Source organism: Oncorhynchus kisutch, linkage group LG13 (genome assembly GCF_002021735.2).
Source record: "Oncorhynchus kisutch isolate 150728-3 linkage group LG13, Okis_V2, whole genome shotgun sequence".
In the NCBI taxonomy this organism is placed as follows: Eukaryota; Metazoa; Chordata; class Actinopteri; order Salmoniformes; family Salmonidae; genus Oncorhynchus; species Oncorhynchus kisutch.
In genome coordinates, this window is record NC_034186.2 from 12,356,328 (window position 1) to 12,372,536 (window position 16,209).

Genomic DNA, 16,209 nt, shown 5'->3' on the forward strand with positions numbered 1-16,209 from the left:
ATCCTAGAAATGAATGAATGAAATATTCTTATTAAATACTTTTTTCTTTACATAGTTGAATGTGCTGACAACAAAATCACACAAAAATTATCAATGGAAATCAAATTTATCAACCCATGGAGGTCTGGATTTGGAGTCACACTCAAAATTAAAGTGGAAAACCACACTACAGGCTGATCCAACTTTGATGTAATGTCCTTAAAACAAGTCAAAATGAGGCTCAGTAGTGTGTGTGGCCTCCACTTGCCTGTATGACCTCCCTACAACGCCTGGGCATGCTCCTGATGAGGTGGCGGATGGTCTCCTGAGGGATCTCCTCCCAGACCTGGACTAAAGCATCCGCCAACTCCTGGACAGTCTGTGGTGCAACGTGGCGTTGGTGGATGGAGCGAGACATGATGTCCCAGATGTGCTCAATTGGATTCAGGTCTGGGGAACGGGCGGGTCAGTCCATAGATAGCATCAATGCCTTCGTCTTGCAGGAACTGCTGACACACTCCAGCCACATGAGGTCTAGCATTGTCTTGCATTAGGAGGAACCCACGGCCAACTGCACCAGCATATGGTCTCACAATGGGTCTGAGGATCTCATCTCGGTACCTAATGGCAGTCAGGCTACCTCTGGCGAGCACATTGAGGGCTGTGCTGCCCCCCAAAGAAATGCCACCCCACACCATGACTGACCCAACGCCAAACCGGTCATGCTGGAGGATGTTGCAGGCAGCAGAACGTTCTCCACGACGTCTCCAGACTCTGTCACGTCTGTCACGTGCTCAGTGTGAACCTGCTTTCATCTGTGTAGAGCACAGGGTGCCAGTGGCGAATTTGCCACTCTTGGTGTTCTCTGGAAAATTCCAAACGTCCTGCACGGTGTTGGGCTGTAAGCACAACCCCCACCTGTGGACGTCGGGCCCTCATACCACCCTCATGGAGTCTTGTTTCTGACCGTTTGAGCAGACACATGCAAATTTGTGGCCTGCTGGAGGTCATTTTGCAGGGCTCTGGTAGTGCTCCTCCTGCTCCTCCTTGCACAAAGGCAGAGGTAGCGGTCCTGCTGCTGGGTTGTTGCCCTCCTCCACGTCTCCTGATGTACTGGCCTGTCTCCTGGTAGCGCCTCCATGCTCTAGACACTACGCTGACAGCAAACCTTCCACAGCTCGCATTGATGTGCCATCCTGGATGAGCTGCACTATCTGAGCCACTTGTGTGGGTTGTAGACTCCGTCTCATGCTACCACTAGAGTGAAAGCACCGCTAGCATTCAAAAGTGATCAAAACATCAGCCAGGAAGCATAGGAACTGAGAAGTGGTCTGTGGTCACCACCTGCAGAACCACTCCTTTATTGGGGGTGTCTTGCTAATTGCCTATAATTTCCACCTATTGTCTATTCCATTTGCACAACAGCATGTGAAATTTATTGTCAATCAGTGTTGCTTCCTAAGTGGACAGTTTGATTTCACAGAAGTGTGATTGACTTGGAGTTACATTGTGTTGTTTAAGAGTTCCTTTTATTTTTTTTGAGCAGTGTATTTTGTGCCCCTGTCTTTGGCAAAGTGGGCACTTATCATCAAGTCAAAATCAAATGTTATCGGTGGCATACACATATTTAGCAGATGTTATTGCGGGTGTAGCGAAATGCTTGTGTTCCTAGCTCCCACAGTGCATTGTTATCTAACAATATATAACAATACATTTTATTGGCAGATAAAGGGTTTTTATCAAAACCAATTATTTTGGCATGGGAAAACACAGAATCCTACTAATTACTACACATGCTTAACTATGTTACTTTTGTTTTGAGGCGACTTCGCCGTGGGCTTTGAACTGACATAGCTAACATTAGCCAAAACAAATTGGAATTCATAACATATCATAGCTTTTAGCAAATTAGGAATGTTACACGCCTCGGACTGAGACGTGGTCAGCAGATTATAAACCTCTAAAACAGGGGAAATGATGAGACTGGAAATAAGGTGTCTGGTTCATGGACAGCTTCACTCAAAATAAGGAATTAGTGCCAAGGTCAAAGTACATCATCAACCAGAGCTGCCAAATATCGCAGTCTCCCCCTTGTGGTGACACTGGGTATAAATGACTTCCAATGTAACGTCTGGAAGACATATATTCTTAAAACAGTATATTTAGTTAGAAAAATATGGTGCACATCTCATAAATAAAAGAAAGTGAAAATAACACCAAACTGTGACCATATATATGTGTGTCACAGTAACATATTATACAAATTGTGATTCATAACATATTGTACGAAATGGATGATGGACATCCACACATGAATACATACTATATAGAACGTAACATATCATATTAATTGGAGTGTTCCGGATTTACATTTGCTATGTTACGTCTACCCCTGAGTCCAGGTTGAGGGGAATGGAAGCTTGTTGCGTGCAACAGGGAGGGCCAATTGAATGCAAGCTTCACAAAAAATGTAAATCATAAAGTAATTTCTAGCCTTTACATCTATGGGTAACAGGGTTCAAATCAATCTAACTGTATTGGTTGTGTACACATATTTGCAGGTGTTATAGCACATGCAGGGAAATGCTTGTTTTACTAGCTCCAACAGTGCAGTAGAATGCCCACCATCACTCTGGACGGTTCTGACTTAGAATATGTGGACAACTACAAATACCCAGGTGTCTGGTTAGACTGTAAACTCTACTTCCAGACTCACATTAAACATCTCCAATCCAAAATTGGATCTAGAGTCGGCTTCCTATTTCGCAACAAGGCATCCTTCCCTTATGCTGCCAAACATACCCTCGTAAAACTGACTATCCAACCGATCCTTGACTTCGGCAATGTCATTTACAAAATGGCCTCCACAGCGCTCTACTCAGCAAATTGGATGCAGTCTATCACAGTGCCATCCGTTTTGTCACCAAAGCCCCATATACTACCCACCACTGCGACCTGTATGTCCTCGTTGACTGGCCTTCGCTTCATATTCGTCGCCAAACCCACTGGCTAAAGGTCATCTATAAGTCTTTGCTAGGTAAAGCTCCGCCTTATCTCAGCTCACTGGTCACGATGGCAACACCCATCCGTAGCACGCGCTCCAGCAGGTGTATCTCACTGATCATCCCTAAAGCCAACACCTAATTTGGCCGCCTTTCGTTCCAGTACTCTGCTGCCTGTGACTGGAACGAATTGCAAAAATCGCTGACCAACTTCAAACATCAGCTATCTGAGCAGCTAACCGATCGCTGCAGCTGTACATAGTCTATTGGTAAATAGCCCACCCTTTTTCACCTACCACATCCCCATACTGTTTTTATTTATTTACTTTTCTGCTCTTTTGCACACCAATATCTCTACCTGTACATGACCATCTGATCATTCATCACTCCAGTGTTAATCTGCAAAATTGTAATTATTTGCCTACCTCCTCATGCCTTTTGCACACATTGTATATAGACTCCCCCTTTGTTTTCTACTGTGTTATTGACTTGTTAATTGTTTACTCCATGTGTAACTCTTTCTTGTCTGCTCACACTGCTATGCTTTATCTTGGCCAGGTCGCAGTTGCAAATGAGAACTTGTTCTCAACTAGCCTACCTGGTTAAATAAAGGTGTTCTCAACTAGCCTACCTGGTTAAATAAAGGTGAAATAAAAATAAAAATAAAAAACTAGCTCCAACAGTACAGTAGAATGTCTTGTGTTACCAGCTCCAACAGTACAGTAGAATGTCTTGTGTTACCAGCTCCAACAGTACAGTAGAATGTCTTGTGTTACTAGCTCCAACAGTACAGTAGAATGTCTTGTGTTACTAGCTCCAACAGTACAGTAGAATGTCTTGTGTTACCAGCTCCAACAGTACAGTAGAATGTCTTGTGTTACTAGCTCCAACAGTACAGTAGAATGTCTTGTGTTACCAGCTCCAACAGTACAGTAGAATGTCTTGTGTTACTAGCTCCAACAGTACAGTAGAATGTCTTGTGTTACTAGCTCCAACAGTACAGTAGAATGTCTTGTGTTACCAGCTCCAACAGTACAGTAGAATGTCTTGTGTTACTAGCTCCAACAGTACAGTAGAATGTCTTGTGTTACTAGCTCCAACAGGCCAGTAGAATGTCTTGTGTTACTAGCTCCAACATACAGTAGAATGTCTTGTGTTACTAGCTCCAACAGTACAGTAGAATGTCTTGTGTTACTAGCTCCAACAGTACAGTAGAATGTCTTGTGTTACTAGCTCCAACAGTACAGTAGAATGTCTTGTGTTACTAGCTCCAACAGTACAGTAGAATGTCTTGTGTTACTAGCTCCAACAGTACAGTAGAATGTCTTGTGTTACTAGCTCCAACAGTACAGTAGAATGTCTTGTGTTACTAGCTCCAACAGTACAGTAGAATGTCTTGTGTTACTAGCTCCAACAGTACAGTAGAATGTCTTGTGTTACCAGCTCCAACAGTACAGTAGAATGTCTTGTGTTACTAGCTCCAACAGTACAGTAGAATGTCTTGTGTTACTAGCTCCAACAGTACAGTAGAATGTCTTGTGTTACTAGCTCCAACAGTACAGTAGAATGTCTTGTGTTACTAGCTCCAACAGTACAGTAGAATGTCTTGTGTTACTAGCTCCAACAGTACAGTAGAATGTCTTGTGTTACTAGCTCCAACAGTACAGTAGAATGTCTTGTGTTACTAGCTCCAACAGTACAGTAGAATGTCTTGTGTTACCAGCTCCAACAGTACAGTAGAATGTCTTGTGTTACTAGCTCCAACAGTACAGTAGAATGTCTTGTGTTACTAGCTCCAACAGTACAGTAGAATGTATTGTGTTACTAGCTCCAACAGTACAGTAGAATGTCTTGTGTTACTAGCTCCAACAGTACAGTAGAATGTCTTGTGTTACCAGCTCCAACAGTACAGTAGAATGTCTTGTGTTACTAGCTCCAACAGTACAGTAGAATGTCTTGTGTTACTAGCTCCAACAGTACAGTAGAATGTCTTGTGTTACTAGCTCCAACAGTACAGTAGAATGTCTTGTGTTACTAGCTCCAACAGTACAGTAGAATGTCTTGTGTTACCAGCTCCAACAGTACAGTATAATGTCTTGTGTTACCAGCTCCAACAGTACAGTAGAATGTCTTGTGTTACTAGCTCCAACAGTACAGTAGAATGTCTTGTGTTACTAGCTCCAACAGTACAGTAGAATGTCTTGTGTTACTAGCTCCAACAGTACAGTAGAATGTCTTGTGTTACTAGCTCCAACAGTACAGTAGAATGTCTTGTGTTACCAGCTCCAACAGTACAGTAGAATGTCTTGTGTTACTAGCTCCAACAGTACAGTAGAATGTCTTGTGTTACTAGCTCCAACAGTACAGTAGAATGTATTGTGTTACTAGCTCCAACAGTACAGTAGAATGTCTTGTGTTACTAGCTCCAACAGTACAGTAGAATGTCTTGTGTTACCAGCTCCAACAGTACAGTAGAATGTCTTGTGTTACTAGCTCCAACAGTACAGTAGAATGTCTTGTGTTACTAGCTCCAACAGTACAGTAGAATGTCTTGTGTTACTAGCTCCAACAGTACAGTAGAATGTCTTGTGTTACTAGCTCCAACAGTACAGTAGAATGTCTTGTGTTACCAGCTCCAACAGTACAGTATAATGTCTTGTGTTACCAGCTCCAACAGTACAGTAGAATGTCTTGTGTTACTAGCTCCAACAGTACAGTAGAATGTCTTGTGTTACTAGCTCCAACAGTACAGTAGAATGTCTTGTGTTACTAGCTCCAACAGTACAGTAGAATGTCTTGTGTTACTAGTTCCAACAGTACAGTAGAATGTCTTGTGTTACTAGCTCCAACAGTACAGTAGAATGTCTTGTGTTACTAGCTCCAACAGGCCAGTAGAATGTCTTGTGTTACTAGCTCCAACAGTACAGTAGAATGTCTTGTGTTACTAGCTCCAACAGTACAGTAGAATGTCTTGTGTTACTAGCTCCCACAGGCCAGTAGAATGTCTTGTGTTACTAGCTCCAACAGTACAGTAGAATGTCTTGTGTTACTAGTTCCAACAGTACAGTAGAATGTCTTGTGTTACTAGCTCCAACAGTACAGTAGAATGTCTTGTGTTACCAGCTCCAACAGTACAGTAGAATGTCTTGTGTTACTAGCTCCAACAGTACAGTAGAATGTCTTGTGTTACCAGCTCCAACAGTACAGTAGAATGTCTTGTGTTACCAGCTCCAACAGTACAGTAGAATGTCTTGTGTTACTAGCTCCAACAGTACAGTAGAATGTCTTGTGTTACCAGCTCCAACAGTACAGTAGAATGTCTTGTGTTACTAGCTCCAACAGTACAGTAGAATGTCTTGTGTTACTAGCTCCAACAGTACAGTAGAATGTCTTGTGTTACTAGCTCCAACAGTGCAGTAGAATGTCTTGTGTTACTAGCTCCAACAGTACAGTAGAATGTCTTGTGTTACTAGCTCCAACAGTACAGTATAATGTCTTGTGTTACTAGCTCCCACAGGCCAGTAGAATGTCCTGTGTTACTAGCTCCAACAGTACAGTAGAATGTCTTGTGTTACTAGCTCCAACAGTACAGTAGAATGTCTTGTGTTACTAGCTTGAACAGGCCAGTAGAATGTCTTGTGTTACTAGCTCCAACAGTACAGTATAATGTCTTGTGTTACCAGCTCCAACAGTACAGTAGAATGTCTTGTGTTACTAGCTCCAACAGTACAGTAGAATGTCTTGTGTTACTAGCTCCAACAGTACAGTAGAATGTCTTGTGTTACTAGCTCCAACAGTACAGTAGAATGTCTTGTGTTACTAGCTCCAACAGTACAGTAGAATGTCTTGTGTTACTAGCTCCAACAGTACAGTAGAATGTCTTGTGTTACTAGCTCCAACAGTACAGTAGAATGTCTTGTGTTACTAGCTCCAACAGTACAGTAGAATGTCTTGTGTTACTAGCTCCAACAGTACAGTAGAATGTCTTGTGTTACTAGCTCCAACAGTACAGTAGAATGTCTTGTGTTACTAGCTCCAACAGGCCAGTAGAATGTCTTGTGTTACTAGCTCCAACAGTACAGTAGAATGTCTTGTGTTACTAGCTCCAACAGTACAGTAGAATGTCTTGTGTTACTAGCTCCCACAGGCCAGTAGAATGTCTTGTGTTACTAGCTCCAACAGTACAGTAGAATGTCTTGTGTTACTAGTTCCAACAGTACAGTAGAATGTCTTGTGTTACTAGCTCCAACAGTACAGTAGAATGTCTTGTGTTACCAGCTCCAACAGTACAGTAGAATGTCTTGTGTTACTAGCTCCAACAGTACAGTAGAATGTCTTGTGTTACCAGCTCCAACAGTACAGTAGAATGTCTTGTGTTACCAGCTCCAACAGTACAGTAGAATGTCTTGTGTTACTAGCTCCAACAGTACAGTAGAATGTCTTGTGTTACCAGCTCCAACAGTACAGTAGAATGTCTTGTGTTACTAGCTCCAACAGTACAGTAGAATGTCTTGTGTTACTAGCTCCAACAGTACAGTAGAATGTCTTGTGTTACTAGCTCCAACAGTGCAGTAGAATGTCTTGTGTTACTAGCTCCAACAGTACAGTAGAATGTCTTGTGTTACTAGCTCCAACAGTACAGTATAATGTCTTGTGTTACTAGCTCCCACAGGCCAGTAGAATGTCTTGTGTTACTAGCTCCAACAGTACAGTAGAATGTCTTGTGTTACTAGCTCCAACAGTACAGTAGAATGTCTTGTGTTACTAGCTTGAACAGGCCAGTAGAATGTCTTGTGTTACTAGCTCCAACAGTACAGTATAATGTCTTGTGTTACCAGCTCCAACAGTACAGTAGAATGTCTTGTGTTACTAGCTCCAACAGTACAGTAGAATGTCTTGTGTTACTAGCTCCAACAGTACAGTAGAATGTCTTGTGTTACTAGCTCCAACAGTACAGTATAATGTCTTGTGTTACTAGCTCCAACAGTACAGTAGAATGTCTTGTGTTACTAGCTCCAACAGTACAGTAGAATGTCTTGTGTTACTAGCTCCAACAGTACAGTAGAATGTCTTGTGTTACTAGCTCCAACAGTACAGTATAATGTCTTGTGTTACTAGCTCCCACAGGCCAGTAGAATGTCTTGTGTTACTAGCTTGAACAGGCCAGTAGAATGTCTTGCAAATACAATACAAATACACAAAAAATCTATTAATATACTGTATATTTTGTCCAGCTACATACTTAATATCAAAGATCAAAGCTTAATGTTAAAACAGGGCAATTACTGTATGTGATATTGGCCAGTAAGTACAGTTGTATACTGAACTAAGTGCATAGTTTACCATCTGAAACAATATACAGTACCAGTCAAACGTTTGGACACACCTACTCATTCAAGGGTTTTTCTTGAATTAGACATCAAAACTATTAAATAAAACACATGGAATCATGTAGTAACCAAAAGTGTTAAACAAATCTAAATATATTTTAGATTCTTCAAAGTAGCCATCCTTTTTCCTTGATGACAGCTTTGCACACGCTTGGCATTCTCTCAACCAGCTTCAGGAGGTAGTCACCTGGAATGCTTGAAGGAGTTCCCCCATCTGCTGAGCAGTTGTTGGCTGTGTTTCCTTCACTCTGCGGTTCAACTCATGCCAAACCTTCTCAATTGGGTTGAGGTCAGGTGATTGTGAAGGCCAGGTCATCTGATGTAGCACTCCATCACTCCCCTTATTGGTCAAATAGCCCTTACACAGCCTGGAGGTGTGTTGGGTTATTGTCCTGTTGAAAAACAAATGATAGTCCCACTAAGCGCAAACCAGATTGGATGGCATATCGCTGCAGAATGCTGTGGTAGCCACGCTGGTTAAGTATGACTTCAATTCTAAATAAATCACTGACAGTGTCACCAGCAAACCACCCCCACACCACCTCCTCCATGGTTCACGGTGGGGCGGAGATCCTCCGTTCACCTACTCTGCATCTCACAAAGACAAAGTGGTTGGAACCAAAAATCACAAATTTGGACTCATCAGATCAAAGTACAGATTTCCACAGGTCTAATGTCCATTGCTCGTGTTTCTTGGACTAAGCAAGTCTCTTCTTATTGGTGTCCTTTAGTAGTGGTTTCTTTGCAGCAATTTGACCATGAAGGCCTGATTCACACAGTCTCCTCTGAACAGTTGATGTTGAGATGTGTCTGTTACTTGAACTCTGTGAAGCAATTATTTGGCCTGCAATCTGAGGTGCAGTTAACTCTAATGAACTTTTCTGCAGCAGAGGTAACTCTGGGTCTTCCTTTCCTGTGGCGGTCCTCATGAAAGCCAGTTTCCTCATAGCGCTTGATGGTTTTTGCAACTGCACTTGAAGAAACTTTTAAAAGTTCTTGAAATGTTCCGCATTGACTGACCTTAATGTCTTAAAGTAATGATGGACTGTCCTTTCTCTTTGGTTATTTGAGCTGTTCTTGCCATAATATGGACTCTGTGTTTTACCCCTTCCTTGTCACAACACAACTGATCGACTCAAACGCATTAAGAAAAAAAGAAATTCCACAAATGAACTTTTAACAAGGCACACCTGTTAATGGAAATGCATTCCAGATGAAGCTGGTTGAGAGAATGCCAAGTATGTGCAAAGCTTTCATCAAGGCAAAGGGTGGCTACTTTGAAGAATATAAAATATATGTTGATTTGTTTAAGATGTTTTTGGTTACTAGATGATTCCATGTGTTATTTTATAGTTTTAATGTTTTTTCACTCTTATTCTGCAATGCAGAAAATAGAAAAAAATGTAAGAAAAACAGTTGAATGAGTAGGTGTGTCCAAACTTTTGACTGGTCCTGTATATACTACAGATCATTCTCTTTGTAGGAAATGACATGAGAGCGATGCCTAGGGTAGTCACCTATACATGTAGGTGTAAGCCTTCAATGTGTGTGTTTCTGTTCACTGAAATGGAAAGCAGAGTCCAAGCATTACGTGGAGGTGAACATTGGTTTTATGGCACCCAACCCACTGCGCTGCAAGATAACGGTAAGGACATGGATATAAAGCCAGGGTGTTTACTCACTTGTTCAGGAAACTCAAGACAGACACAATAAATCATACTCCTGCTCAACTATGAAGTAAGTACTCCTTAAATAAAGAAAATCAACAAAGAACTCCAGATTCTATAGAACTCAATGTTAACTAACTCCAATTAGATTAGGGATGGACTTGTTTCACATTAACTCTTGATCTTTATGCTTAATAGCTTTAAAACAGTTTCCTGTTCCAACCCTTGTCTTAACCAGCCCTGCTCAGACCGCCCTGAAGACTAAACTGGAAGAGCTGGAGTGTCACTTCACCTGGGGACTGGAACTCAGCAGGTACATGCTGCTCATTCACAGAGATCACCTGGAGGACATTGGTAGTGACGAGGGCTTTCCATGGCTGGGTCAGATGTACAACTTGTGGGCTTACATACACCACACCCTGGACTCCACTGACGCAGCCTTGCAGTGCCTCAGTAAGGCAGAGGAGGCCTTTCACCTAAACAGTCCTTCAGACACGATGGGTCCTTGGCAGCTGGTCCACTATGGGAACCTAGCCTGGGTGCACTATCACCTGGATAACCAGGAGGAGAGCCAGCGGTGCTTGACAAAGGTTGAGGGACTGCTACGAGATTACCCCTCGCCTTCCCAGGGAGAACTGCACCCTGAGGTGTGTGTTGAAAAAGCCTGGACCCTCATGAAGTTTGGCCAGGACAAAAGACGGAAAGCAATAGATTACTTTCAAATGGCTATTAGGATGGAACCTGAGAGAAAGGAGTGGCAATCAAGCCATGCCTTGGCCTTAGACTCAGTCTACTGTTTCCATCCAATCAATCAACAGAAGGAGTCTGAGGTTCTAGAGGAGCTGAGACTTGCCAAGGAACACGATCCAGACAACTTGTATGTAGCAAGTATCTATTTGTTAAGACTTGGCCGGAATGGCCAGGTAAGAAGGAAGGAAGCACAACAGATAGCGCAGCAAATTTTAAAGAAGCCTGTCAGTTGCTACAGTGGTCTTAGACCCTTACTTCAGTTTTACAGAAGATATTTATCATACAATGAAGCTATTGACCTAGCAGACGAGGCTCTGGAAAGACACCCAAATGTGCGCTACCTGAAAAAACAGCTAGCGAATTCCTACAAATGGAAAATATTTTCAAAGGAGGACAGTCCGAGGAGGCAGAGCATGTGCGACAGAGCCATCAGTCTCTATATAGAGCTGATCTCACTCTATCCAGAGACATCTCTAAAGGACAAACTGGAGCTTGCAAGCATCTACGCAGAATCAGACAGGACAGAAACAGCCAATCAGATCTATGAGAATTTATTCTCCAACGAGCAGGATCCAGACGAGTTGCAGATACTCTACTTCCATTATGCCAAATACAGCAACTTCCACATCCAGGATCGCAATGCATCAATTGATTATCACAAGAAGGCAGCAGAGATACCAAATCCTAACAAATACGGTAAAAAGAGTTTCAACATCTTGAGGAAAATTGAACAACGGGGAAGAAATCAAAGATGTGCAGAAATCTGGGAATTTCTCAAAAACCTTTCTTCTCACAATGAATAAGAGCAAGGATGAGAGTTAACCAATCAGAGGTTAACCAAATTGAGGTTTCCATATTGTACATACAATGTATTTTCTTTTTATGCTCTTTGGGCTCTCTAGACCAGGTTGCTGCTAAACAAATGTTTTTTGTTGTTGTTGAAAGAGCCATGCAAATAAAACTATTGATTTAATTATTTTTGTGTTTTTAGACTAAAATAATTCCTCATGCCCATAATGAAATACAATTCAGATTGATTCTTTCTGTAACATAGTCTGAAAATATCAAAAAATCCAATCAGTTTCTAAAATGAAATACAAACACCATACAGGCGTAAAAAAAATGTGAACACATTTAACATCCAATTAAAAAAATATCCCATATTCAATAGATTGTAGTTGAATTGAATTCTACCATTGACAAAGAGTAGGGTTTACATCAGGAAGCCAAGTTTAAACCAGGGGTTTCAAACTCATTCCACGGACAGCCTAGAGTCCGCAGGTTTTTCCTTTCAATTAAGACCTAGATAACCAGGTGAGGGGACTTCCTTACTAATCAGTAACCTTAATTCATCAATCAAGTACAAGGGAGGAGCAAAAACCTAGGGACACTCTGTCCTAAGGAAAATGAGTTTGACACATGGTCTAAACAGATGACATACTACCAGAGTGGATAAATATGTTGGATGCCTTCTGGGAACTTCCTGAAAAGCAGTTGGCCTAGAGAAGTGGAGACCCTTATTTTATTTAAATATCAATTTGACCCCCTTTTCATGGTATCCAATTGTTAGTAGCTACTATCTTGTCTCATCGCTACAACTCCCATCCGGGCTCAGGAGACGAAGGTCGAAAGCCTCCGAAACACAACCCAACCAAGCCGCACTGCTTCTTAACACACTGCGCCTCCAACCCGGGAAGCCAGCCGCACCAATGTGTTGGAGGAAACACCGTGCACCTGGCTACCTTGGTTAGCACGTACTGCGCCCGGTCCGCCACAGGAGTCACTGGTGCGCGATGAGACAAGGATATCCCCACCGGCCATCCGGGCCTCCCGGGTGGCGCAAAGCCTGGGCGCGAACTGTGCCCTAGACCACTGCGCCACCCGGGAGGCCCGGAAACCCTTATTGACGTCAGCTAATTATGCTTCTGATGACGGGTCAATTTTGGTCGGTCTACGAGTTGAGTTCTATTTTCTAGACTCTTAATAGCCAGTGTTGCCATAATCACACCGGATCACACAACAAAAGGTCCTTTATGTTTAAAACCTTGAGAAACTTTATCCACTGATGTATAGGGTTGTGGACAGCTCCATACGAGCTGCAGATTTTAGAAATACATTGGAGATAGATTTTTACTGCAACATGTTCTGAAAATATTTTTTAAATGCAATCAGTTTCCAAAATTAAATACAAAATACCAGTGATTCCATACACAGACGTAAACATTTTGCCACAAATTCCAAGTCAAAAAGAGGAAATGTCCAAGAGAACAAAATACAAAAATGGGTCACTCGTTCCCTCTTCGACTCTTCTTGTGGCTCTTTTTTGAACTCCTGAAACAGAGGTGAAGAAATCAACAACAGTAGGTGACATAAACCAGGTTTCCATCCAACCATTTAATGCGCATTAATTACACGACGCATTAAAAAAGTAATGCCCGGGCTGATGGAAACAGGAAATGCCGGTACAATTCTATACAATTCTATACATTTCAACAGATGTGCCACATGGCGGGATCTTTTTGGGTCGGTAAAATTAATTATGTGAGAAATGGCAGTGGAAACGCGTTTATTCGCAAATATTAATCATTTAATAATCATTTCGAAAAGCATGCAGTTTGTTAGGTTATGATGAACTTCACAAGGTGGTGAACGGGAAGGTGATGATGCTCTTTTCCAATAAATATCGAGGGACTTACTCTGGTGAAAATAATCTCGCTCTTATCCACAATCACATTGTGTAGGTAGCCTACCCATAATGTGTCTGCCAGCTGTTAGCTAGAGAGCATGTGCCAAGACCAGAGAGGGTACATTTGCTATATAATGCCAGTTTGTTTGTCAAAACCATTAGTAGAGTTGAAAATGCGACAGTACATGGGAATTTAATAGGAAAATATTTTTTTATGTGCCCTACATCATCACACACAGCCTTTTATCTGCAATAAATCCATTTGATGGAAACATCGCTGCTCAGAAAATGCACTTATTGTTTCATGCAGATTTGAGAATATTCACATGAAAATCTGTGGTAGTGGAGAGGATAGTGGAGAGGGTCTTTCTCTTGCGCCATTACTTACCTCTCTGGAGATTTGGAGTGACTGCGATGCCTGTGGCTTCTGTGATGGCCTGGGACAAAACAGAGCAGCTCTAGGTCAGACGGGGACTATTGTTAAACATGTTAAAGTCAAATGATTACAGATGACTATCAGTCACAAGCATATGTGACTTTTGATGTAGTGCGATGCAGGTTGGCGTTGCTATGATACCTGGGGACTTTGAGCGGTGACGTCTCTCTCGGGAGCGGCTGCGGTGGCGACGGGGACTTTTGCTGCGGTGGCGCTCTCGCCTGGGGGATGGGCTGTGAGTTAAAACAGAAACAATACAGACAATATTAATACAGCACTGCTTATAAGTAACCAAGACCATACTCAATTCAATCTAAGCTTCAGTCCCTTTATAGATCAAACACTACATTTTTTTTACATTATTTCAATATCTGAGTTTACCATCTGATGGTACAATGGAAAACAAGGAAAATCCAGCAGAAAACAACCAAGGTAGAGACTACATACCTTCGTCTCTTGGGTGATCTGCTCCTCCTGGACAGAATAAAACGGATAAAAGACGTTTAGTGTCTTCAGGATGTGAAAATAAATTAATTCTGAGTATGTGTAAATGGTGAATAAAGGTGATTCTGGACTTTAGATTAGATCAATTACTAGTTACCGTCTGGGTGAACGGCTGCGTCTGTAGCGTGGAGAGGGCGAACGGCGAGGGCGGTCGTTGTCCCGGTAACTCCGTCTGTGGGGCTCTGGGGTCTGAATTCTCTCTGGCTGTAGACATTTGAACAGACAGACAGGAGATAAAAGACAGACATGGACAGAGTGAAACAACATTAACATTCTTTTGCCTACTAGCCAAAGTTTACTCAACTTTACAGTTAGTCTATGCAGGCTGTAGGTGGATAAAGACAACAACCTTTTCCTCTTCCTCGTCTTCCTCGTCACTGGTCTCCACTTCATCCAGGTCCTCTTCTAGGGCGCTGATGCGTGTGTCTAATAACTCCGCCTCCTCAAGGACCTGCCTTTTCTGTAGACAACACACACAAAAGAATGTCAGCGGTCTAGGTCAGTGAAAAGGGGGGTGAGCACATACAAGGGGGGTAGATTTACCTGAAGCCTGGGAAGGATGATGTCACACATTCTCTCAGAGTGTAGCAGTTCATCAATGAACTCATCTACATGTTGCAGCTCAAACTCTGAAACAAACAGTGAAAGGATATGGTGCCATTTAAAACCAGGAGATATTTTGCATTGTACAATCATTCCATAATACACATAAACGAAAGGACTCACCTCCATTTCGGTTCTGACTCTTGATTTTTCGGTAGTCGTTGTACAGTGGTTCCAGGTATTTGTAGCAATCCACTGATGTCCCAGTCAACCTCATGTACATTGCCCCTAGCAAGCGGACATACCTAAGGCGAAGAAAAACATCACAGTGAGGTATGTAATGCATGAACATACCGATTTGTTTATGTCACATTTGTCAAGCTAGGAGTTAGAAGACAGTTTATCTAACTTTTAAAATGTATGATAAATACACAAAGACTTGTAACAGCCCAAAAGCCCAGACTTACTTGAAATCCTCGTTCTTGATAAATTCTACAATGATGTCTTTTTCTGGTTGAATCTGTAGCATCTTCAGAGTGAGACACAGGAACGGTGTAGGTTTGATATTTCCTCCATAGACTCCTCCGACAAACTTCAATGCCATGGCTTTGTCAACGACAAGTTCGGCTGTAGATCAAGGAGAAAATAGTGATGAGAAAGATGATCAAACATGCTGAGGTTTGGACAAAAGTTGGATTCAGATGTTTATTTGATAGCGAGGGATTTTTGCTATTATACATTTTCCGTCGCCACCCACCAGAACGATGCACAACTTAAGGACTCCAACTAATACACATACTCTCCCAAAGCCATCCAAAACCCATGTAACGTTACATGCATGGCATCAAGTGATGCTAGCCAAGCCAATACCTTTGGTGTGCATAAACCTCCTATTAGTGTGTGAGCAAGTCTAAGTGAGTCTAAGTAACTAACCGGGTAAAATGTACTAGACGTAAGCACACTTCCTAATAGTTCATTTGTTTACATGTGTGGTATTTGTACTTCAAACTACCTAGCGTTAGCTAACCAGCTCCAACTCACCAGTCAGTCCAAAGCATTCTTCTTTCCAATATTTTGATTCATAAATTCGAGTACGAATAATTTTCTCTACCAAGTATTGTGGATTTGTTCCATGTATACTGTTTGCATCTTTAACAGTCCTATTTGCCATTTTTACTGCTCAAACCGGAATTAAAAATGAGTTGCTGTGGGAAACGAATTCGCATTAGAAGTTGCTGTATATCTTCCCGTG

The 16,209-nt window shown here is 42.0% G+C and overlaps 2 protein-coding genes across 2 annotated transcripts; one reads left to right on the forward strand and one right to left on the reverse strand.

Annotated features, from left to right (window-relative positions):
* Positions 1-10,035: 10,035 nt before the first annotated feature.
* Positions 10,036-11,766, forward strand: LOC109901622 (interferon-induced protein with tetratricopeptide repeats 5-like). Its single transcript, XM_020497625.2, has 2 exons — positions 10,036-10,108; positions 10,277-11,766. Exons 1-2 carry the CDS (start codon positions 10,104-10,106, stop codon positions 11,589-11,591), a joined length of 1,320 nt encoding a protein of 439 aa, XP_020353214.2. The 5' UTR covers positions 10,036-10,103; the 3' UTR covers positions 11,592-11,766.
* Positions 11,324-16,205, reverse strand: prpf38a (pre-mRNA processing factor 38A). The gene is made up of 10 exons (XM_020499553.2): positions 15,999-16,205; positions 15,425-15,584; positions 15,141-15,262; positions 14,958-15,043; positions 14,764-14,874; positions 14,512-14,618; positions 14,358-14,384; positions 14,052-14,143; positions 13,863-13,911; positions 11,324-13,119 (listed from the first exon to the last, which is right to left on the reverse strand). Exons 1-10 carry the CDS (start codon positions 16,126-16,128, stop codon positions 13,074-13,076), a joined length of 930 nt encoding a protein of 309 aa, XP_020355142.1. The 5' UTR covers positions 16,129-16,205; the 3' UTR covers positions 11,324-13,073.
* Positions 16,206-16,209: the final 4 nt, after the last annotated feature.

Bases quoted from the DNA above. Each gene is read 5' to 3' on its own strand.
- prpf38a (XM_020499553.2), bottom strand. From the start codon at position 16,128: ATGGCAAATAGGACTGTTAAAGATGCAAACAGTATACATGGAACAAAT. The intron at 14,875-14,957 runs GTAAATCTACCC...TGTTGTCTACAG, and splicing joins TCATCCTTCCCAGGCTTCAG to AAAAGGCAGGTCCTTGAGGA. The intron at 14,619-14,763 runs GTTGTTGTCTTT...AAATGTCTACAG, and splicing joins AAGACGAGGAAGAGGAAAAG to CCAGAGAGAATTCAGACCCC.